General features: G+C 38.8%; 2 protein-coding genes across 2 annotated transcripts in view; one reads left to right on the top strand and one right to left on the bottom strand.

The window, feature by feature from the left end:
• Positions 1–5,940, bottom strand: part of LOC133657559 (adenylosuccinate synthetase isozyme 2) — a 63,323-nt gene extending 57,383 nt beyond the window's left edge. Inside the window, exon 1 of the mRNA XM_062059031.1 lies at positions 5,641–5,940. Coding sequence (XP_061915015.1) covers positions 5,641–5,826 — 186 coding nt within the window. The 5' untranslated portion in view covers positions 5,827–5,940. The remainder of the gene's footprint in view (positions 1–5,640) is intronic.
• A 6,046-nt stretch (positions 5,941–11,986) lies between these two features.
• LOC133657561 (zinc finger protein 184-like) lies at positions 11,987–14,915 on the top strand. Its single transcript, XM_062059033.1, has 2 exons — positions 11,987–12,259; positions 13,724–14,915. Exons 1-2 carry the CDS (start codon positions 12,079–12,081, stop codon positions 14,605–14,607), a joined length of 1,065 nt encoding a protein of 354 aa, XP_061915017.1. The 5' UTR covers positions 11,987–12,078; the 3' UTR covers positions 14,608–14,915.
• Positions 14,916–25,627: the final 10,712 nt, after the last annotated feature.

Raw genomic sequence — 25,627 nt, 5'->3', positions numbered from 1 at the left:
CTAACAGTATTACCTTGCTAACAATAGCATGCTTAATGTTAGTAATGGTGAAATACCGAATTATGACACTAAAAAAAAAAGCTAGCATGCGTTAGCATGCTTAAATGGTAACTATAACATGTGTTAAGTACCAAAATATATTACTCTGAGGTGTACCTGAGAAATGTGTTTAAAATGCTAGCATGCTAACACTAGCATGCATCAAGCAACAAAATAGGACTCAGGTGTATACCTACAAAATCAGCTAAACAAAGCTAGCATACTAACAGGTATGATTCCTCAAGTAACAAAATATTTGACACTCAGATGTATACCTGCAAAATTCACAAAAACGTTACCTATCTGATATTAAAATGTTAACAAATGGGCCATAAGCCATTAAAAAATTTGGTATGGGCTAAGGTTGTACGGTATACCGGTATTAGTATAGTACCGTGATACTAATGAATAATTTTCGGTACTATACCGCCTCTGAAAAGTACTGGTCCGCATCAAAACATCTTTTGTTTTTTTTTAAATTTATATTATGTTTTTAAACTCAGGAAATATGTCCCTGGCCACATGAGGACTTTGAATATGACCAATGTATGATCTTGTAATGACTTGGTATCAGATTGATACCCAAATTTGTGGTATCATCCAAAACTAATGTAAAGTATCAAACAACAGAAGAATAAGTGATTATTACATTTTAACAGAAGTGTCAATAGAACATGTTAAAAGAGAAAGTAAGCAGATATTAACAGTAAATGAACATTCATTTCTACCACTTGTCCTTAAATTAGGAGCCTTTGTTTGTTTACTTACTACTAAAAGACCAGTTGTCTTGTATGTTCCCTATTTTATTTAAGCACAAACTTGCAATAAGAATAGAATAGAATAGAATGCCTTTTATTGTCACTATACACAGGTACAATGAGAATAAAAGCAACTCCAGTATCAGTGCGACAATCTACAAATATGCAAAACATAGGAAGCATTTGGCCCCAGGGCCGCACTTTGGACATCCCTGTTGTAGGAGATCTTTGATTAGCATAATTTGTCAGCCAATTATTAATGACTATTGGTGAAGTTCAAATGCGACATTATACACAAAGTAAGAGTTATAGTGAAGGAAGAAGTCAGCCTGACATAAACGATACCATCCTTCAGGAATGTTCTGGCACAGAAAGTATGAATAGTGACCTATTCACAAATTTGTGGTATCATCCAAAACTAATGTAAAGTATCAAACAACAGAAGAATAAGTGATTATTACATTTTAACAGAAGTGTAGATAGAACATGTTAAAAGAGAAAGTAAGCAGATATTAACAGTAAATGAACAAGTAGATTAATAATTCATTTTCTACCACTTGTCCTTAATAATTTTGACAAAATAATAGAATGGAAAATGACACAATGTTACTGCATACCTCAGCAGACTAAATTAGGAGCCTTTCTTTGCTTACTTACACTAAAAGACAAGTTGTCTTGTATGTTCCGTATTTCATTTAAGGACAAACTTGCAAAAAGAAACATATGTTTAATGTACCATAATATTTTTTTGTTCAAATAAAGCCAATAATGCAATTTTTTGTGGTCCCTTTTATTTAGAAAAGTATCGAAATAATTTTGGTACCGCTACCAAAATATTGGTATAGGGACAACACTAGTACGGGCCGGGCCGCATTTGGCCCCAGGGCCGCACTTTGGACATCCCTGTTGTAGGAGATATTTGATTAGCATAATTTGTTCAGCCAATTATTTATGACTATTGAAGAAGTTAAAATGCGACATTATACACAAAGTAAGAGTTATAGTGAAGGAAGAAGTCAGCCTGACATAAACGATACCACCCTTCAGGAACGTTCTGGCACAGAAAGTATGAATAGTGACACAAATTTGTGGTATCATCCAAAACTAATGTAAAGTATCAAACAAAAAGAATAAGTGATTATTACATTTGAACAGAAGTGTAGATAGAACATGTTAAAAGAGAAAGTAAGCAGATATTAACAGTAAATGAACAAGTAGATTAATAATTCATTTTCTACCACTTGTCCTTAATAATTTTGACAAAATAATAGAATGGAAAATGACACAATGTTACTGCATACCTCAGCAGACTAAATTAGGAGCCTTTCTTTGCTTAGTTAGACTAAAAGACAAGTTGTCTTGTATGTTCCGTATTTCATTTAAGGACAAACTTGCAAAAAGAAACATATGTTTAATGTACCATAAGATTTGTTTGTTCAAATAAAGCCAATAATGCAATTTTTTGTGGTCCCTTTTATTTAGAAAAGTATCAAAATAATTTTGGTACCGCTACCAAAATATTGGTATAGGGACAACACTAATACGGGCCGGGCCGCATTTGGCCCCAGGGCCGCACTTTGGACATCCCTGTTGTAGGAGATCTTTGATTAGCATAATTTGTTCAGCCAATTATTTACGACTATTGGAGAAGTTAAAATGTGACATTATACACAAAGTAAGAGTTATAGTGAAGGAAGAAGTCAGCCTGACATAAACGATACCACCCTTCAGGAACGTTCTGGCACAGAAAGTATGAATAGTGACACAAATTTGTGGTATCATCCAAAACTAATGTAAAGTATCAAACAAAAAGAATAAGTGATTATTACATTTGAACAGAAGTGTAGATAGAACATTTTAAAAGAGAAAGTAAGCAGATATTAACAGTAAATGAACAAGTAGATTAATAATTCATTTTCTACCACTTGTCCTTAATAATTTTGACAAAATAATAGAATGGAAAATGACACAATGTTACTGCATACCTCAGCAGACTAAATTAGGAGCCTTTCTTTGCTTACTTAGACTAAAAGACAAGTTGTCTTGTATGTTACGTATTTCATTTAAGGACAAACTTGCAAAAAGAAACATATGTTTAACGTACCATAAGATTTTTTTGTTCAAATAAAGCCAATAATGCAATTTTTGTGGTCCTTTTTATTTAGAAAAGTATCAAAATAATTTTGGTATCGCTACCAAAATATTGGTATAGGGCAGGGGTCGGCAACCTTTACCACTCAAAGAGCCATTTTGGCAAGTTTCACAAACTAAAGAAAATAATGGGAGCCACAAAAAAAATTTTTAATTTAAAATGAAAAACACTGCATACAAAGCTTAAATTGCTTTGTGCTATGTTAACCAGGGGTCTCAGACACACGCACCGGCACTAGGGATGTGCGTATCGATCCTGTGGTATCGATATATCGATACTCACACGCTACTCATTTGGCATCACTTTTCTGAAAAAAGTATCGATATAAACCAAAAAACGGCGTGTGGGGGGTGCAAGCATCACTTTCAGATGTTTTTGATTACTTACTTAACTTACTATGTGCTGGGACACCCCTGTACCTGGCAGAGTATAGAGCTGGCCCAGTCACGTGACAGGAGACAGCGAATGAGCGTCGTCAACGTGCAACACACACACAGCCAGTCGACAGCGATGCAGCCAGGCATATCCAGTGTTGTCCAATTGTTGACTTAAAACAGGCATTGTTTTTGTTTTTTTTAGTAATGTTTACTGAATATTTTTGTTTAAATGATTATCCTAAATTCAAATAATTTCCACACAGGGGAATTTACTGTTAGTTGAAAATTGCTCGAGTATTTAAAACAAGATAAGAAAGAGATACAATTTGGAGATTCTTCATCTTTGCATTAGTTTTATTTTTTTCCAAGAAAATCTTCAATATATGATTGAATGTGATTTTGGTTTTAATCTGTAACATGATTTCTTACATTTCGAAAACATTAGTCTATTTCATATTTCATTAATTGCTAATTATTGATTGATTATATCACAAACTTTAAAAAATAACTGCAGCTTCTTGCAATTCGGATTTTACTGTTAATTGGAAAGCCCTAATATTTAATTATTATTATATATAATATATAGTTATTATTATATATAATATTTAATTTATTTTTCATATTTATGTTATTTATTTTAATTTTACTTTTATTATATATTGATCATAATAAATGTGGTATAAATGGTCTGTATTTGTCTTGTGATTTGTCTTAAATAATAACAATAGTAATAATATTTTTGACTGACAAAAAATTGCCAATAAGAAATTATTGGTATTGGTGTCGATGAAAATGCAAGAAAAAGTATCGGTATAGTATCGAATCCTAAAAGTGTGGTATCGCCCATCCCTAGCCCATCCCTAACCGACACGCACCTTAATATGGAAATTTGATGTTAGTGCGGCCCGCGAGTTTTGAATGAATGGCGCTTGATAGCGTCATACTTGCCAACCCCCTTATTATTTCCGGGAGACTCCTGAAATTCAGGGTGTGATGGCACTGCTTTTGGCGCCCTCTACAGTCTGCCCAAACAGTGTACCTGCTTGACCACATGTAGAATGCAGCTTGTGCTTGGTCACGTAAGTGACAGCAAGGCGTACTAGTTCAACAGCCACACAGCTTACACTAACGGTAGCCGTACAAAAACAACTTTAACACTGTTACGTTACAAATATGCGCCACACTTTGAACCCACACCAAAAAAGAATGACAAACACATTTCTGGAGAACATCTGCACTGTAACACAACATAAACACAACAAATACCCAGAATCCCATGCAGCCCTAACTCTTCCGCTCAACCGACGCAGGAGGGGGAGGGTTGATGTGTGGGGGGGTTTGGTGGTAGCGGGGTGTATAATCTAGACCGGAAGAGTTAGGACTGCATGGGATTCTGGGTATTGGTTGTGTTGTGTTTATGTTGTGTTACGGTGCGGATGTTCTCCAGAAAGGTGTTTTTCATTCTTTTTTGGTGTGCGTTCACAGTGTGGCGCATATTTGTAACGTAAGTGTTAAAGTTGTTTTATACGGCTACCATCAGTGTAAACTGTGTGGCTGATGAGTAAGTATGCTTTGCTGTCTCCTACGTGTGCAAGTAAAAGCTACATACAACATGTGGCTGGGCTGGCACGCTGTTTGTAAATGCTATAAAGGACAATTACTGCAGTGCATTTAGGGCATGCCCTTAATTTAGTAATTCGAGTGAAAATAGGATTATAATTGCCCTGGGAGTTATCTAGGGGAGTCACTGAGATCCATAAGTCTCCTGGGGAAATCGGGGGGTCGGCAAGTATGCAGCTGAGCCGCATCAGAGTGGTCAAAGAGCCGCATGCGGCTCCGGAGCCGCGGGTTGCCGACCCCTGGTATAGGGACAACACTAGTACGGGCCGGGACGCATTTGGCTCTAAGGCTGCACTTTGGACATCCCTGTTGTAGGAGATATTTGATTAGCATAATTTGCTCAGCCAATTATTTATGACTATTGGTGAAGTTAAAATGCGACATTATACACAAAGTAAGCGTTATAGTGAAGGTAGAAGTCAGCCTGACATAAACGATACCACCTGGTTAGCCAAAATGTTCCCTTCAGGAACGTTCCGGCACAGAAAGTATGAATAGTGACCTATAACAGCGAGCAAGAATTCAAGGTGACATTAGCAAAAAAAAACAAAAAAACAGATTGACACCGTATTGCCTAACAATGGTAGTTAACTTGGAGAAAAATGAGGCGGGAGCAGTTAACGTTCCTCAGCTAGCTGATTTAGCATAAACCAGCAAGGAGCATGCAAGTGAACGCAGCACAAGCTCCACCAACCTGACATCTGCACACCATGTCGGCGTCTTGAGCCAGCAGGTCCACCACTTTGCCCTTCCCCTCGTCGCCCCACTGCGCGCCCAGCACCACCGTCACTCGGTTGCCCACCGACGGTCTGTCCGGCCGCGTCGCCATGCTCCCCTCGCGGCCGTTGGGGGGCTCCTGACACCCACCACTGTCCGACATGTCCGCTGCTGGGCTGGTCTTGCGCTGGGCTGCTCGGCGGAGAGCTGAGTGAGGAGGCGCGCCGACACCACTCCAAGGCAACGTTAGACGCCAGGAAATAACAGGACTCGCACATGCGCACAGGTGTACGCCACCCGGAAGTGAGTTCTTTGATCGGTGATTTTTTTGACACTACATCAGGGATTTTTGCATCATTAGAGGGTTTTGACGATAAATCATGAATAAACTTCGCTCTGATTGCGAGAAAACGTAAGAGAGAACTTCGTTGTTTGCAATAATACCGTCCTAAATAGTTATTTTTGTTGGAAAAACAAAAAAATAATTCACAAATACTGTAAATGTGGTTTTTTTTGTCGAATATAGAAATTCAGAGGTGAGTAAAATTCACTCGCGTTTCTGTCATTGTAAATTTAAAAACAATTTGATTATACATATATACAAACACATATACACATTCTGTACATAACAAGTACATATGCATACATACAGTCATGCATATAATCACGTTTCATCAAACATATATTAATGTTGTTGCCCTAGGGTAAACTGGGTATAACACATGGCACACTGACAAAGCTTAACCTATTGTTACCATAACAATCTACAAGGTTAATGTAGGTTGCTTCTCTTTCTCCATTTTTCTGCATTCTTTCATATCTCAAGTTATCATTACGTATATGTATTGTTGCATTTGAACAACTGTATTGTTGATAATAAAGGTAAAGTATTGGTATTGTTCATTATCAATAGCGCAATTTCTTTTGGTATTTGTATTGCTCCATTTGTAGTGTAATAATGCTCATTGTCATTTCTATATTATTTTTTATTTTCGCTAACTGCTTATTTGCTATTACTTTTACCATCATATTTGTACATGTCGTATTTGCTGATGTTTCTCTATTGTTGTTGTTGTTGTGTTTGCTGTTGTTGTTTTTGTCTCTCTGTCTAATCCCCCTCTTGTCCCCACAATTTCCCCCTCTGTCTTCCATCCCCTCCTGCTCCGGTCCGGCTGCACCAAATGATAATATAAATACATTTAATAAAGTCAAATACAAATAAGGCAACAAGAGAAGTATCCTACACTTCTCTTTTGTAAAGTAAATCTGAACAGCCGATATGGGCATATACATCAACTGTATGATTTGCCTGAGAAGCTGGACAGAACAAAAAAAAAAAAAATTTGATTAAATTAGATTAGATTGAGATGTATTGATCCTCGAAGCGTGTGTCCTCAAGGGAATCAAGATTTCTATAAAGTAAATACAGATATATATTTGTGATAATGTGATAAATTATCTAAGATGTGTTAATTTGTTTGCACAAATAAACTCATTGCATCATAATAGAACACCGTGTAAATGTGCTTTGTGCTTTTACTTTTACTTTTGAAAAGAACATCTCACTTAACAATATTTCAATACTCTTTTTATCCATATGTCATACATAAACATATCTTAATATCATGTCAAAGTAGGATGTGTTGATGTTTAGCAAGTGAAACTATAATAGTCACACTACTACAATTACATGCCTTTCCACTTTCTGTCCTCTAAATCAGGCCTGGGCAATTATTTTGACTCGGGGGCCAAATTTAGAGGAAAAAAATGTGTCTGGGGGCCGGTATATCTATTTTTAGGAAAACTAATACAAAACCTCACAATAAAGTCTGATTGAATGCTAAAAATGTTATGACAGACCGCCTTTAAAAACGGAATGGAATTTTGAAGTGTTTCTATGAACGATAAAACCCTAAATATTGAGAACATATGAACGTCACACCCCCTCTCAATCGACATATTTTACAATCAAGCCAAACGCAACAAAAATGCAACAAACAGCGAAATATGAACGTGAAGGGTAAAAAAACAAAAAACATCTACAATCTGATTTATGTGATATATCACTAAGCTTTAGAACTTTCTTGTAAAAATCTCCTTCCACGTCTGTCCCTGACACCCACCTTTCAGGCTGGCCGCTCTGGAAACACTCTGTGGAAATGCTCCCCACCCACACTGATTGGTGCCTCGTCTGACCTGCTGTGACGTAGATTACCATAGTAACTAGTAGGGTTGTACGGTATACGGGTATTAGTATAGTACCGCGATACTAATGAATCATATTCGGTACCATACCGCCTCTGAAAAGTACCGGTCCGCCACACCTAAGATTTTTGGTTAAAATAAAGCCAATAATGCAATTTTTTTCTGGTCCCCTTTATTTAAAAAAGTATCGAAAAGTATCCAAATAATATTGGTATCAGGACAACACTAGTCACTAAAATATCATGCAAAAGCGCAGATTCCAACCATTGAAATATGTTGTATAGTTCAAGACTTATGGTAATTTGAAAACATCACTGCATATCATAATGGCAGCTACAATTTCCATCTTAAAGATCTAAAAAAAATATTTGGGAATGTCCGGCGGGCCAGATTGAAAAGCTTAATGGGCCGCATGTGGCCCCCGGACCTTAATTTGTCCAGGTCTGCTCTAGATGATAGCAACTGACCCTGCACTGTGTTGTTGAAACTTATACGGCTGATAATATAATTCAATATTACACACATTAATGTATAATAGTAGGCACAATTTTGTTACCACAAATATTAATTTCAGTTTTCAGAAGGGGATTTCAAACAGGAATTTTTTACATCAATATAACACAACAAAAGTACTTCTGATTAAAAAGCAACCAGAAATGCTTTGTTAAATTTTGTCGATCCTCGAAGCGTGTGTCCTCAAGGGAATCAAGATTTCTATAAAGTAAATACAGATAAATATATTTTTAAAATAAGATTACCCTGTCCCTTGTGATAAATTCTCCAAGGTGTGATAATTTGTTTGCACAAATAAACTCATTGCATCATAATAGAACACTGTATGTAAATGTACTTTGTGCTTTTACTTTTACTTGAGCAAAGAACATCTCACTTAAAGGCCTACTGAAAGCCACTACTACCGACCACGCAGTCTGATAGTTTATATATCAATGATGAAATCTTAACATTATAACACATGCCAATACGGCCGGGTTAACTTATAAAGTGACATTTTAAATTTGCCGCTAAACTTCCGGTTCGAAACGCCTCTGAGGATGACGTATGCGCGTGACGTGGCCCGGCGAACACGGGTATGCCTTCCACATTGAAGTCGATACGAAAAAGCTCTGTTTTCATTTCATAATTCCACAGTATTCTGGACATCTGTGTTCGTGAATCTGTTTCAATCATGTTCATTGCATTATGGAGAAGGAAGCCAAGCAAGCAAAGAAGAAAGTTGTCGGTGCGAAATGGACGTATTTTTCGAACGTAGTCAGCCACAACAGTACACAGCCGGCGCTTCTTTGTTTACATTCCCGAAAGATGCAGTCAAGATGGAAGAACTCGGATAACAGAGACTCTAACCAGGAGGACTTTTGATTTGGATACACAGACGCCTGTAGAGAACTGGGACAACACAGACTCTTACCAGGATTACTTTGATTTGGATGACAAAGACGCAGACGTGCTACTGTGAGTATGCAGCTTTGGCTTTTTTTTTGCGTATGTACGTAACTTTTTTAAAATATATAAGCTTTATGAACCTTGGGTTAGGTGAACGGTCTTTTGGGCTGAGTGATTGTGTGTGTTGATCATGTGTTTGAATTGTATTGGCGTGTTCTATGGAGCTAGGAGCTAGCAGAGGAGCTAGCATAACACGTACCGTACCTACGTGCGCGTCACGTACGTAACTTTTTAAAAATATATAAGCTTTATGAACCTTGGATTAGGTGAACGGTCTTTTGGGCTGAGTGATTGTGTGTGTTGATCATGTGTTTGAATTGTATTGGCGTGTTCTATGGAGCTAGGAGCTAGCAGAGGAGCTAGCATAACACATACCGTACCTACGTGCGCGTCACGTACGTAACTTTTTAAAAATATATAAGCTTTATGAACCTTGGGTTAGGTGAACGGTCTTTTGGGCTGAGTGATTGTGTGTGTTGATCAGGTGTTTGAATTGTATTGGCGTGTTCTATGGAGCTAGGAGCTAGCAGAGGAGCTAGGAGCTAGCATAACAAACACGCAGGTGTTATTATGCAGGATTAATTTGTGGCATATTAAATATAAGCCTGGTTGTGTTGTGGCTAATAGAGTATATATATGTCTTGTGTTTATTTACTGTTGTAGTCATTCCCAGCTGAATATCAGGTCACCCCCGGCTCTCACAGCATCTTCCACTCCCCACTAGTCCTTCACTTGCACTTTCCTCATTTAAAAATATTTCATCCTCGCTCAAATTAATGGGGAAATTGTCGCTTTCTCGGTCCGAATCTCTCTCACTTCATGCGGCCATCATTGTAAACAATAGGGAACTTTGCGTATATGTTCAACTGACTACGTCACGCTACTTCCGGTAGGGGCAAGCCTTTTTTTTATCAGATACCAAAAGTTGCAATCTTTATCGTCGTTGTTCTATACTAAATCCTTTCAGCAAAAATATGGCAATATCGCGAAATGATCAAGTATGACACATAGAATAGATCTGCTATCCCCGTTTAAATAAAAAAAATTCATTTCAGTAGGCCTTTAATAATATTTTTGTACTCTTTTTATCCATATGTCAGACATAAACATATCTTAATATCATGTTAAAGTGGGATGTGTGGATTTTTTGCAAGAAAGCATGCAAGTGAAACGATAATAGTCACACTACTATAATTATACTGTGCATGCATTTCCACTTTCTGCCCTCTAGATCAGTGGTCCCCAACCACCGGGCCGTGGACCGATTGGTACCGGGCCGCACAAGAAATTAAAAATAAATAAATATATATATATATACATATAATTTTTGTATTTATTAAATCAACATAAAAAACACAATATATACATTATAAATCAATATAGATCAATACAGTCTGCAGGGATACACTCCGTAAGCAGACATGATTGTATTTCTTTATGACAAAAATAGAAAAATACCATATGTGCCGTCATTGAGTGTCTGTACTGTCTAGAGATCGGCAGACTTACCATGTTATACTCTTCCATATCAGTAGGTGGCAGCAGGTAGCTAATTGCTTTGTAGATGTCGGAAACCGCGGGAGGCAGTGTGAAGGTAAAAAGGTGTTTAATGCTTAAACCAAAAATAAACAAAAGGTGAGTGCCCCTAAGAAAAGGTATTGAAGCTTAGGGAAGGCTATGCAGAACAAAACTAAAACTGAACTGGCTACAAAGTAAACAAAAACAGAATGCTGGACGACAGCAAAGACTTACTGTGGAGCAAAGACGGCGTCCACAATGTACATCCGAACATGACATGACAATCAACAATGTCCCCACAAAGAAGGATAAAAACAACTGAAATATTCTTGATTGCTAAAACAAAGCAGGTGTGGGGAATAGCGGTCAAGGAAGACATGAAACTGCTACAGGAAAAGACCAAATAAAGAGAAAAAGCCACCAAAATAGGAGCGCAAGACAAGAACTAAAACACTACACACAGGAAAACCACAAAAAAACTCAAAATAAGTCACGGCGTGATGTGACAGGTCGTGACAGTACACCTACTTTGAGACAAGAGCTACTGTATATTGACGCATGGTTGGTTATGGTTTAAAGTCATATCCACCAATTGCGACAACGACCTTTTACTGTCAACTGAGTTTCGTTTTTTAATGATTTCTGCTGGTGGTGTGCCTCCGCATTTTTTCCAATGGAAAAAAAATGTGCCTTGGCTCAAAAAAGGTTGAAAAACACTGCACTAGATGGTAGCAACTGATCCTGCACTGTGTTGTTGAAACTTATACGGCTGATAACATTATTCAATAATACACACATTCATTTTTAATAATAGGCATGAAACACAATTTTGTTACCACAAATATTAATTTCAGTTTTCAAAAGGGGATTTTAAATCAATATAACACAACATTAAAAAGCAACCATTTTGTTACCAGAAATATTAATTTCAGTTTTCAAAAGGGGATTTCAAATCAATATAACACAACATTAAAAAGCAACCACAAATGTTTAGTTCAATTTTTGTCGATTAACTGGCTTTTTTGAGAAGTTAATTAATTCCTCTAACGTTTGTATTATTTGTTATGTTGTTTGTATCGTGACGTGTAAAATAAAGTTATGGTGTCTTATAAAAAAAACGTACTTCCCTAGCCGTTAGCCGCTACAGCTAGCTAGCACATCGGCTAACCAAAACAGTCCGTTTTGGGACCACTCACGTCCATATCACTAATACAATAAAAGTTATCTCGACATGTCACCACCGCCGTTAATTCAGGCATTCATAAACGAACGTCTGGCAGCCGCTGCAGAGGAGATATTTGAGTTTTTTGAGCGAATAGTTGTCAAATACGAAGAAGAAGCTTCCAGCTCGCAAATGGAGATAAAACGCCTCCGAGGTGTTCTGCTGGATTTAGTTTCACACCACAAAACAGGTAAGTTTATTGCATATTAGTGATGTACCAACAACTAGTAAGTGATACAAAGTATTGCATATGAACAATTTCCCCCTGAAACGTGTCAGTTTTAAATGAGTTCCTAAGATTTAATGGTAATAATAATTGATAGTACTCACAGGTTAGTACAGGTGCACAGTGGCAGTCAATGGAATGGGCAATATGGCCTAAAATATATATCGCGATATTAATTGCGGCCTCTTGCGATAACGATATATTATTTGGCATATAAATTATAGAACCATTTTAAAACGAACTAGGCTCCTAATTTACCTGCATCATTCCCAGTTGTATCCACTATTATTACTCTCCTTGCTAATTTACTGTAAATATGTGGTTTCTTTCTGTTGTAACTAGAGATGTCCGATAATGGCTTTTTTGCCGATATCCGATATTCCGATATTGTCCAACTCTTAATTACTGATACCGATATCAACCGATACCGATATATACAGTTGTGGAATAAACACATTATTATGCCTAATTTTGTTGTGATGCCCCGCTGGATGCATTAAACAATTTATAAATAAATGATAAATGGGTTATACTTGTATAGCGCTTTTCTACCTTCAAGGTACTCAAAGCGCTTTGACAGTATTTCCACATTCACCCATTCACACACACATTCACACACTGATGGCGGGAGCTGCCATGCAAGGCGCTAACCAGCAGCTATCAGGAGCAAGGGTGAAGTGTCTTGCCCAAGGACACAACGGACGTGACTAGGATGGTAGAAGGTGGGGATTGAACTCCAGTAACCAGCAACACTCCGATTGCTGGCACAGCCACTCTACCAACTTGCCCCCGGCCAAATTTTTTTAACCCAATGCGGCCCCCGAGTCAAAAAGTTTGGGGACCCCTGATTTACATTGTAGATTGTCGCTGAAGGCATCAAAACTATGAATGAACACATGTAGAGTTGTGCACTTAACAAAAAAAAAAAGGTGAAATAACTGAAAACATGTTTTATATTCTAGTTTCTTCAAAATAGCCATCCTTTGCTCTGATTGCTGTTTTGCACACTCTTGGCATTCTCTCGATGAGCTTCAAGCACACCTGTGAAGTGAAAACCATTTCAGGTGACTACCTCTTGAAGCTCATCGAGAGAATGCCAAGAGTGTACGAAAAAGTAATCAGAGCAAAGGGTGGCTATTTTGAAGAAACTAGAATATAAAACATGTTTTCAGTTATTTCACCTTTTTTTGTTAAGTACATAACTGCACATGTGTTCTTTCATAGTTTTAATGCCTTCAGTGACAATCTACAATAGTCATGAAAATAAAGAAAACCCATTGAATGAGAAGGTGTGTCCAAACTTTTGGCCTGTACTGTATGTATCACACAAGTCTAGACTGCACACTTGCTATTGGAGTCAATATTTTCAAAGTGTTTCAAACTGTTCACTTCCACCATACAGCTGTAAATAAATGTGTAATTTTCCAGACTTTTTGCAGTCAGCAGCCCATGAGGAGGAACATTCCCTCGAACAGCATCCCTGTCAGCGGGAGTCGAGGGTGAACTTCGGTCGCACGGAATTAGAGCTGCTCCACGTTAAACAGGAACAACCGGCACTGTGGGAGGCCGACGACCAAGTCCGGGAGGATTCCCAATTCTTGTGCGCGCCTCAGTCTTCTGGCTGGGAGCAAGATGAGCGAGAAGACAACAAAGGGTCTCTGCAGATGGAGATTCAGGTGGACACTGCACCCTTGATGCTTCCTGTCAGCACTCTTCAATTATCCCCGCCCCGGGATGGACTTGAGATACAAACCCTAGAGGGATCAGCAGGGCAAACCTTCACCGAGTTGTCACATCTGACTTTGGTCACGCAGGACTACCGCTGTCACCTGTGCGACAAGTCCTTCTCCTACAACCACCACCTGGTCAACCACGCGCTCCGCATCCACTGGAAGGACGTGCGCTGCGCCGTGTGCGGAGACTCCCTGGAGTCCCCCGTGCGCCTCAGCGAGCACCTTCAGTCGCACCGCGGCTCCAAGACCTGCCCCACGTGCGGCAAGCGGTGCAGCAGCGTGAGCGCGCTGGCCGAGCACACGACCAGCCACACGGGCGAGAAGCCGCACCGCTGCCACATGTGCGGCAAGGAGTGCAGCCGCAAGGGCGACCTGAAGATACACATGAGGATCCACACGGGCGAGAAGCCGTACTGCTGCTCGCACTGCGCCAAGCGCTTCACGCACAGCGGGCACCTGAGGAAGCACCTGAGGAGCCACACGGGCGAGAGGCCGCACACGTGTGGCGTCTGCGGGCGAGGCTTCCTGCAGAGCACGCACCTCAAACATCACCTGACCACTCACCGCCAGACATCTTGACCAGTTCGCACTCCAGTGCGCCACGTTTGTCCTCACTTGTAACAGGGACTTAATACTGCGGTACCCCCATGTGGATACGCGGGCCAACGCAGTAGTTTGTGAGGCAAAAAAATTGACCGTACAATAATGAAATTGTAATAAAAAACAAAAAGTGGGACATAGTACATATTGACCCAAATATAAGAGCCAGCAGATAAAAGACCACATTTTTTTAAGAAACATTTTTCACACGAAATCAAAGATCACTTCAGGTCAGTGGTGTGTGTGTGTGTGTGTGTGTGTGTGTGTGTGTGTGTGTGTGTGTGTGTGTGTGTGTGTGTGTGTGTGTGTGTGTGTGTGTGTGTGTGTGTGTGAGTGACAGGAAGAAAAGCTCTGACTCGCTTGGGGCAATAGTTCTTGCTGCTACTTGCTGGTTTGGATGTGAACGGCTTTACCCTGAATATAAAATGACCATTTTTTTTATAAGGATTTTTTTTTCTTAACAGATTTACGATATCAGTGGAATAATTGGTAGATTACAACAAAATGTGACATCATACATCGTGCACACTTGTTTGATGACCCCTTCATTGATCCATTATCAAAAAAATCCCCCATCCGAGCTCCTATGTTGTTTGCTAATTTAACTAACAAGCTCTGAGGCAATTTTACAGCAGGTTCCAGGTTTGTGTGAGTGACCGATAGAAAAGCTCTGTCTCGCTTTGGGGGAAGTATTCATTGCTGCTACTTGCTGGTTTGGATGTGAATCGTTTTACCCTGAATATAAAAGGACCATTTTTTAAAATATATATATTTTTCTATTATTGCATTTACGTAAATAGCGACGTCGCTTTTTGATCTTTCGATGTCTGCTCTTCCTATCATTGTGAAGCACAATTCCCCATGTATTGGATTGTTCACCCATTTATGGGGAACGTGAGCTGGGTTTAGACCGTCGTGAGACAGGTTAGTTTGAACCTACTGATGATGTATTGTGTTAAAGTTAAAGTACCAATGATTGTCACACACACACTAGGTGTCGTGAAATGTATCCTCTGCATTTGACCCATCCCCTTGTTCACCCCCTGGGAGGTGAGGGGAGCAGTGGGCAGCAGCGGTGCCGCGCCCGGGAATCATTTTTGGTGATTTAACCCCCAATTGCAACCCGTGATGCTGAGTGCCAAGCAGGGAGTTAATGAGTCCCATTTTTATAGTCTTTGGTATGACTCGGCCGGGGTTTGAACTCACAACCTACCGATCTCAGGGCGGACACTCTAACCACTAGGCCACTGAATTCTGAAATAACTGGTAGATTACATCAAAATGTGACATACATGCTGCACACTTTTTTTTATTACCCTCATCATTGATCAATTATTGTAAGATCACCATCTTAATTCCTATGTTGTTTGCCGATTAGCCAACAAGCTATGAGTACATTTTCCCAGCAGGTCATTACTGTGTGTGAGTGACAGGAAGAAAAGCTCTTATTTGGGAAATATGGTTTGCTGCTACCTGCTGGTTTGCATGTAAATTGCTTTACTCTGAAAATTAGATGACATTTATTAAAAGGAAAATGCAGTATTTTTTTCTTATTACATTTTTAAGTCACTAAAAAATTTTTCCAGCAGCTCTCTGATATGTGTGAGTGACGGGAAGAAAAGCTCTGACTCGTTTTGGGGAAATATGTCTTGCTGCGACTTGTTGGTTTGTATGTGAATCGCTTTACCTTGAATATAAAATGACACATTTTAAATGATTTATTTGTATCGCATTTTTGATATCATTGGAATAATAACTGGTAGATTACAAAAGAATATGACATCACACATGCTGCAGACTTGTTTGATGACCCCTTCATTGATCCATTTTCCTAAAATCAGCTTCATAACTCATATGTTTGTTCATTAGTGAACAAGCGCTGAGACTTTTTTTCCAGGAAGTCTCTGGTGTGTGTGAGTGACAGGAAGAAAAGCTCTGAATCACTTTGGAGAGAAAATCTTTGCTGACTTGTATGTATAATTCAAAAATATGCTTTTTTTACGGGGGAAAGAAAAATACAAGCTTGTATTCTGGTCAAAACTGTATTTTGTGTACGGTTTGTCTACGGTTAGCTAGATTGTTACGGCGTGCTCTTTTATAGCGTCATAATGGAAATATAAATAGTCTGTTCCTGTGTCAAACTCATAATTTTTTTTTTTTACTACTGATAATGTTGAAGCGTGTTGAGTTGAAATCTTTTTGTTTACAAATTGTTTCATTAAAAGCATTGTTAATACTTAAGATGTGTACTCACCTGATGACAGCACGGTTCCAACTGCTGTTTTTGTAAAAGGCTTTTTTTTATGGAATTTCTTTTTTTTTTTTTGTACAAATTGTACAACCTCAGGGGTGTTCCATAAAAAATATTTACTCTAATTTGGGTTTAAATCCACAATTTAAAATAAGGATATGCCTATTTTTACACAAAAATGCAAAATTTAATTTTAATACACACACACAGGGACTTGGGCACCTCCCTAGCCTCTAGCGCATTTCGTAACTGAAGTGTAAAATGGAAAAAACGAACATTTGTGTGCTGTTATCATTTCTGTGGTTAAAAGCTGTGAAACTCAGATGGTTAAGGTCAAATCCAAAGTTTTGAGGCGACATCACGTCAACGCCCATAAATCCCAAATTAACCTAACCAACAGTATATATTCAACTTTTTTTGGGGTAAACACTACCAGGGGTCCCCAAACTTTTTGACTAGGGGGCCGCATTGTTTTACAGGAATTTGGCCGGGGGCCGGGCTGTGTATATATATATCCATCCATCTATTTTCTGCCGCTTGTCCCTTGCGGGGTCGTGGGGGTACCTCGGTTTAGAGGTCACGGTTCGGTTCATTTTCGGTACAGTAAGAAAACAACAAAATACAAATTGTTTGGTTATTTATTTACCAAATTTGTAAACAATGGCTTTATCATTTTAACATTGGGAACACTGTAATAATTCTGCCCACGTTAATCAACATTAAACTGCTTAAGTTGTTGCTCAGATTAAATAGAATGACAAAACTTTTCTTCTACATATAAAAAGTGCAACATTAAACAGTTTCAAGTCAACTCCTCATGCTTAATTTATTACAGCATTTGGGAAGCCTGTAGTTGATTTTTATTATGTAGTTATATCTTTATCAACATGTGATTGCAGGGACCCTGCCATTCAAAACTAGGCTGCTCCATTACTAATGATTAATGTAACTATAGCTGAAAAAATAGTACAATAGCAATAGGAGAGACTATTCATCCCTGAACACCATGGAGATCATGTGGGCTTAATGATGTAGTTACATTATTATATCAACTATCAGAGACAGAAACTCTTCATTTAACATAATGTCCTTTTTTGCTGCTTCAACCCAGAAAAAGGTAAAGTGAAATAACAGACAGACAGGGCTTTGCTGTCTGTAACACGCACGCACACACACGCACACACACACACACCGCAAAATGAGCTAACGTTGCGCTAAAACCTAATTAGCCTTCACCTCAAGCCAGGACTGCGAGCGAGCTGAAGCTGCCGTCTATGTTTCTAGAACGTCAACTACTATAACATAGTGATGTTATAGTAGTTGACTAGGAGGTGTTTATTATAATTTAGGGAGAGTCTGCTGCCTGATGCTTACCTGCTAAACACCTACCTGCTCATCATAATGCTGGAGCAGACTACATGTGCTCTGAATACGCACTGCTGATTGGCTGTTACCGCTCTGAATACGCACTGCTGATTGGCTATTACCACTCTGGTGTAACCAATCAGATGGTTGTGTGGGTGGGACAATGCTGGGTGCTGTGTAGAGTACTGACACAGACAGAGGCAGAAGAAGCGGAGCAGCTTGTTAAGACTTTAGCTTTAGCTACTTAATATGTTCGTGTGGAAACTCGTTCGGTACACCTCCGAACCGAACCGATGCCCCCATACCGAAACGGTTCAATACAAATACACGTACCGTTACACCCCTAATATATATATATATATGTATATATATATATACATATATACAGTACGTATATGTATATCTGTATATACGTTAGGTCAGGAAAACCACAAGAGGCTATATCATCCCTACAAGCCCGTTTTGCAGGTTTACCGATTATATATATACACACACGTTAGGTCAGGAAAAACACAGAGGCAATTTCATACCTACAAGCCATTTTCCCAGGTTTCCCTGCTCGTCAGGGGATTTCCCTGCTCTTCAGTGGATTCCCCCTGTAGGAAATCCACTGATGAGCAGGGAAGGCTGCGAAACAGGCCCGCCGGGCTGTAGTTTGGGGACCCCTGCACTTGAGTAGACAGTCACTGACAACAGATTGGGTTTGCAGTGGATATGCCTCATGTGGAGAATGCATATATGTTTAAGAGTTATTTCTGTATTCATATTCATGTTTTTAAAGCAGCTAATGTTTTTCCATTTGTACTCTTTCTATTTTTTATCTTATGTCCACAAGTAAACTATGTGTGTTACCTTGAAGGCTTGCACTGTAGGAGATGGAATACTCCCCTTTGTCTTATCTGTAGTAAAACAATGAGGCTGTGTTCCTTTCCGGACAGGTGGGGGCTTTCTTCATGTGCAAGAAGTTGGCTCTTCCGTTTGAGTGTTAGATCGATTCGAGAAGCCGATATGAATGTATTGGTTTTGCTGATCTCCTGAAGCTTCAGTAAAACTTAATAATAATCCTATTCTGTCTTGATGGTCCTTCTTACTCTGCATATACCTGTATGCATACTTGCCAACCTTGAGACCTCCAATACCGGGAGGTGGGGGGTGGGGGGGGGCGTGGTTAATAGGGGGTTGTATATTTACAGCTAGAATTCACCAACTCAAGTATTTCATATATATATATATATATATATATATATATATATATATATATATATATATATATATATATATATATATATATATGAAATACTTGACTTTTAGTGAATTCTAGCTATATATATATATATATAAAAATATATATATATATATATATATATATATATATATATATATATATATATATATATATATATATATATATATATGAAATACTTGACTTTTAGTGAATTCTAGCTATATATATATATATATATATATATATATATATAATTATTTATTTATTTATTTATTTATTTTATTATATATATAAATAAAATAAATACTTGAATTTCAGTGTTCCGGAGGCTATCCAGTAGATGGCAGTATTGTCCTGTTTAACTTCTCCGTTCATGACTGAGTATATCATTTCGGCCACCATGTTCAATGGAGAAGTCTGTTCTACAAAATGTACAGGCAACATAATTACATACCCCTTCCCCTTCGAACTGTCCTGGATGAACTGAAATTCTTGTTTCCATTCATTTTGGAACTTGCAAGCGTATTTCTTCATCTTGCTCGTCGACGGCGTCGCCATGTCTGTAACTTCCTCGTTCTTCTGCTTCGTCTCCTTGTTGTGTGCGCAGTTGTGCACTCTACTCTCTAAAAGCCGTAGATGTTATGACGTCATTGGGCAGGCAAGCTGTTTATATTGTGGGAAAGCGGATGTGACAACACTAGGCTGTCCCCACTCAGGTCTGCATTGGGGGCGTGGCCTCCAGCTCCGGCTGAATACCTGGAGTTTGTCGGGAGAAAATTTCTGCCGGTTGGTTATTGGGAGAGGCGCTGAATACCGGGAGTCTCCCGGTAAAGCCGGGAGGGTTGGCAAGTATGCTGTATGTCATCTGAAAGAACTTGGGAGTGACCAGTGACTTTACTTCCCTGGGAGGGAAGTCTGGTAAGATGCAACACTCACCACTAGATGGCGCCATTAGAAGCTTTAAGACCCATCTACAGACTTTGCAACGCCACTGACTGAGGATCAGTTTACTTCACCCTGTAAAGTGTTTTTAAAGTTAAATGAAGGAAATAAAAAGTTCAGATTTGTTCTTTTAAAAGATCTCTTTTTTGACTTTTCATTCACCATTTTTAAATATCTTTCAAATGTCTTACAAAGGTGTTATTCCAAATCTAGCTTTAATGCTGTAATTCAGACAGTTTAAAAGTGTTTTTAATAAGCCCTACTGGAAACACTGTTGTGTCTGTAGCTTTAATGCTAATGAGCTGTGTTTGTCCACACCTATCGCTATGAAGAAACGATTGTGTACTTTATCCACTTTTACATATACGCTGTAACTCTTGCACATTGTAATAGATGTCATACACAATAACAACGTGACATTAAAGTGCTAGTAGTATGGGAAAATAAATGCTATTTATATGCTGAATTGTGTTTTATTTTATCCGTTAAACCATATCTAATTATTTTTCCATCCATCCATCCATCTTCTACCGCTTGTTCATTTTGGGGTCGCGGGGTGTGCTGGAGCCTATCTCAGCTGCATTCTGGCGGAAGGCGGGGTACACCCTGGACAAGTCGCCACCTCATCACAGGGCCAACACAGACAGACAGACAACATTCACACACTAGGGCCAATTTAGTGTTGCCAATCAACCTATCCCCAGGGGCATGTTTTTGGCGGTGAGAGGAAGCCAGAGTACCCGGAGGGAACCCACGCAGTCACGGGGAGAACATGCAAACTCCACGCAGAAAGACCCCGAGCTTCGTATTGTGAGGCACATGCACTAACATCTGTGGCACTTCCAATCCACAAAATGCCACAATTTTAAAACGGCCATTTTTAATATCACACTCACAATGACTTGGCCATTTCCGTGCGTTCGGGATCTGATGTCATGGTGGGAACTCCTCTGCGCTCTGACCAGATGAGCAGATCGCTCATACTGGAAATACGCCAAAAAAAGGTCAATCCCTATTTAAGACAACACATGTTTTTCCAATTTCTTTTTGCATTATAAATTACCGGTATAAACGTTAGCAAAAAAAAGTCAACGGGGACAAGTTACTATGTTCTACTCATAAGCCCCTCTACCATCCAAAAACCGCCAACAATACTCTATTTACATTTCATGACCTGGATAAAACCGCCAACAATACTCTATTTACATTTCATGACCTGGATATTAAAGTATTATCAATATTGTTATTATAAGCGCTAACACAGACGGTCTATTTTTAGCTGCGCATTGATCACAGCGAGCTTACTAGTTCACACTGCTATATTGACATATTGAGCCGGCTGGCTGCTGCTGCATTGCCTCCGTGCTAGTGAAAGTTAATCATGCCTCTCACCTGGATAGAAGAAGGATGTGGCCATAAATCGAGAAGTTGGTAAATTTGACATCCAACTTAAACCCGGAGACGGCGCGAAAAAGACACGAAAAGACGCTCCTTGTGGCAACATTTTTTTTAACCCTTCAAGTGTGTTAAGATTATTTTCTTCATCTAAACAGGAAAATATAACATCCCATCAGTCGGCATCCCAATGAGAGCAGACATTGTACAGTAAGTGATGGTGTATTCAGAATCAGAATCAGAATCAGAATCAGAATAGTTTTATTGCCATTGTTTGAGAACGGGTTCACAAACTAGGAATTTTTCTTGGTGCAAACGTGCGACATAAAACACATATAACACATATTTGGTATAAAAAGAGCTGTGACTGAGCTATCAGATAGACTTAGAAGGGATTCAAGGAATTCAAGGAGCTGCTGTTAGGAGTTCTTGTTCATTTGCCTGATGGCCGAGGGGAAAAAACTGTTCAGGTGGCGGGAGGTGTGGGTCTGGATGTAGCGTAGTCTCCTGCCTGAGGGGAGAGGAGAGAATAGTGTGTGTCCAGGGTGAGAAGAGTCAGCTGTGATCCGACCCACACGCCTCCTGGTCCTGGAGGAGAACAAGTCCTGGAGGGATGGGAGCTTGCAGCCAATCACCTTCTCCGCAGCACGTACGATGCGTTGCAGTCTATTCTTATCCTGGACTGTGGCGCCGGGGAACCACACTGTGATGGAGGAGGTCAGGATGGACTCTATGATGGCTGAGTAAAACTGCACCAGCATCTCGGTCGGCACCTTAAGTTTCCTCAGCTGCCGCAGGAAGTACATCCTCTGCTGGGCCTTCTTGATGAGGGAGCTGATGGTCAGCTCCCACTTGAGGTCCTGGGTGATGGTGGTGCCCAAGAAACGGAAGGAGTCCACAATGGGGACGGGGGTGGGAGAGTCAATCAGGGTGAGGGGGGATGGTGGGACTGTGACTTTCCTGAAGTCCATGATCATCTCCACTGTTTTCTGGGCGTTCAGCTCCAGGTTATTAAGGCTGCACCAGGACGTCAGCCGGTCTACCTCTCTCCTGTAGGCGGACTCATCGCCATTCGAGATGAGCCCGATGAAGGTGGTGTCATCCGCAAACTTGAGCAGTTTTACGGATTGGTGACTGGATTATTATGTTCGTAGTTTGTATATCTTGTTTAGCACTTAGCAAATCCGCTACACGATGCTTTGTGGCGTTATACAGTAGGTACCAGTGTAGTTTTCGGTACCCACTGCGAGATTGCTGTGTGACTGGAGGATTAAGAGGTGGAGGTATTTGAATTTACCCATGACTAACCGCAGAGTGCTCAAACAACCACTAGGTGGCATGTGTGAGCAATACTGTTTTTCTTTTTCGGTCTTACTACAACACGTTACATCGAGGAAACGCCACATTAAAAGATTTGTCCTTACACTTAAATATTCAATTCACACTGACTGTATTGTGTAAAGTACTGCATTGTCGAGGCGCGTTGGTTTGTTGGCTCACAACGTATATTTATTTTTGCCATTTTGAAGCACACTGATAGAGACACGATTTTTTTGTTCTTAGCTATCATGTATTACAAAATGTAAATGTTCCGTCACTGATTAGAATATAAGTCCTATCTACAGCATCGTAGGTGAACCAAATTATGTCCTTAACTAGCTAATAGTGACATCCTGTGATGTGTGCTGTGTAGCGTAGTCATTTGAGGAGAGCGACCACCTTCGAGCGCTGAAAAACAACAGCCTAGTAATTCCATCACAAGGCACAGGGAAAGTTTGATTCCATAATCATGTTTGTTTTTAAATCTTTGTATATTAAAGTAGTTATTTTCTTATTTTCTGTGTTTTGTCAAATGTATTTTAGGATTTTAACTTATAAATATATTTGCATGTATATATAATGTATATACGTGTGTATGTATGTGTGTGTCCTGGGCATGACGTTAAAGTGCATCCGGCAGTGGAGGCTCCTCTATGGGGTCTTGGGGCACTAGGAGGTTAACCCCTTTACTACTGTTACCCCAGATGGCCCTTGGCAAAGGCCTAGTACCTGACTGCCCTCTAGCCAGGGATAGGGTGAAGACCTCAACGGCGGAGCAGGCGGAAGACGGTAGATTTAAGAACTACCACAACGGCTGCAATGGCGAAAGGAGGCTGCAGCAGAAAAGGGTCCCCAGTCGTCTTGGACTCCATGCCACTGGACCCTGACCCGATTCTGTCAAGGATCGTGTGGTGACTGTCTGTGCATCAGTCTCTCCACGTAAAACAAAGTCACGCACAGGCATCCTCCATAAAGAGATACACCCCTACCAGGAGGATCGTCATACTCGTTCGAGTGACCGCCGATAATGATAATGTATGTATGTATATATATATATATATATATATATATATATATATAAAATGTTTATATTCAAGGACCTTTGTCATACCAGCACACATGAGATGGCACAAAATGAATACCCAATGTACCAAATTTAGCCCAATGAGCACCATTACAGCATCATTGATGAAAGTTTAGAGTAAGTTATAAAAAGCATAAACTATATGGTATGAAGGTATATATTATAAATAGAAAAGTGTATATATGTGTTTGAAGTGTTTTCTTTCTACCCACACCCATAAGACTTTACAACACACTTATGTGATTACTGTGATGTTTTTTTTTGCGGTGGGCAATACGGATGTTTGTGTTTTTTTGTTGTATTGTATCTTCTATCCATACATATTAGTGAGCAATATGTAGTGTTGATTACTATGTTTTTGTTTTTCATTACGCTTTACTTCTGCTACTATATGTAAAAACCTGCACTGCAACAACATAATTTTCCCATTGTGGGATAAATAAAAAGTCTATCCTACGGTCTAGTCTGAATATTGTATTATTGTTTATCCCACTGTATATATTAAAATACGACAATTCATTTGCACTGTATCATAGCTACAAGTTTGCATTAAAAAACGTGTGAAAATCAGTTAATTATTGGGAAAGTTATGATGGATTAAATGTGCTGACACTTCAAAGATGTGTTATTTGGATTTGTATGAAAAACATTTTGAAAATGAATTTTACCTTTGCAACCTCATTATACTATTGGCTAAGTTTTATATTCATAAATGTAAGTTTCTCAATACCCGACCTGTGCCTTTAAAAAACAAGTAGAACTCTACGTTAAAACATTCTCTAAAACACTCTCTACCTCTAACAACCAAAAAGCTGTGAACGATAATACTGTGTTCCAAATTTAAGTTATTTACTGAAATTGAGTGAGCCTTTGCACTTTGTTATATATATATATATATATATATATATATATATATATATATATATATATATATATATATATATATATATATATATATATATATATATATATATATATTGCATTCTATTTTAGTTACTTTGAATTTACAACCCCCTGGCGCTGTTTTCAATCCAATCAATCCAATCCCCTTTATTTATATAGCACATTTAAACAACAAGAATGTTTCCAAAGTGCTGCATAGCCATGTTAAAAACAATATTAAAAACAATATTAAAAACAATATTATGCTCCACCAATGACTGAATAAAAACAACAAATAAATAAATATAAAAACAATATAAAAACAATACACAAATAAATATGATTAAAAAAGGAAAAACCAATTAAAACAGTGAATAGAAATCAAAATTTATAAAAGTTTTGTACGGTTTTTGTACTTACTTTGATTATTATTTCTCAACTGTTTGTGAATGTTGAAATTTATAAATAAAGGTTTATAAAAAAAATTTAATTAAAAAAATAAAAATAAATAAATGGCAGTCTAGGAAGTGACGTG

The sequence above is a fragment of the Entelurus aequoreus genome, linkage group LG09, assembly GCF_033978785.1.
Source record: "Entelurus aequoreus isolate RoL-2023_Sb linkage group LG09, RoL_Eaeq_v1.1, whole genome shotgun sequence".
NCBI classification, from domain to species: Eukaryota; Metazoa; Chordata; class Actinopteri; order Syngnathiformes; family Syngnathidae; genus Entelurus; species Entelurus aequoreus.
Note: the sequence above shows the minus strand (reverse complement) of the source record. Positions and strands in the feature narration are given on the sequence as shown.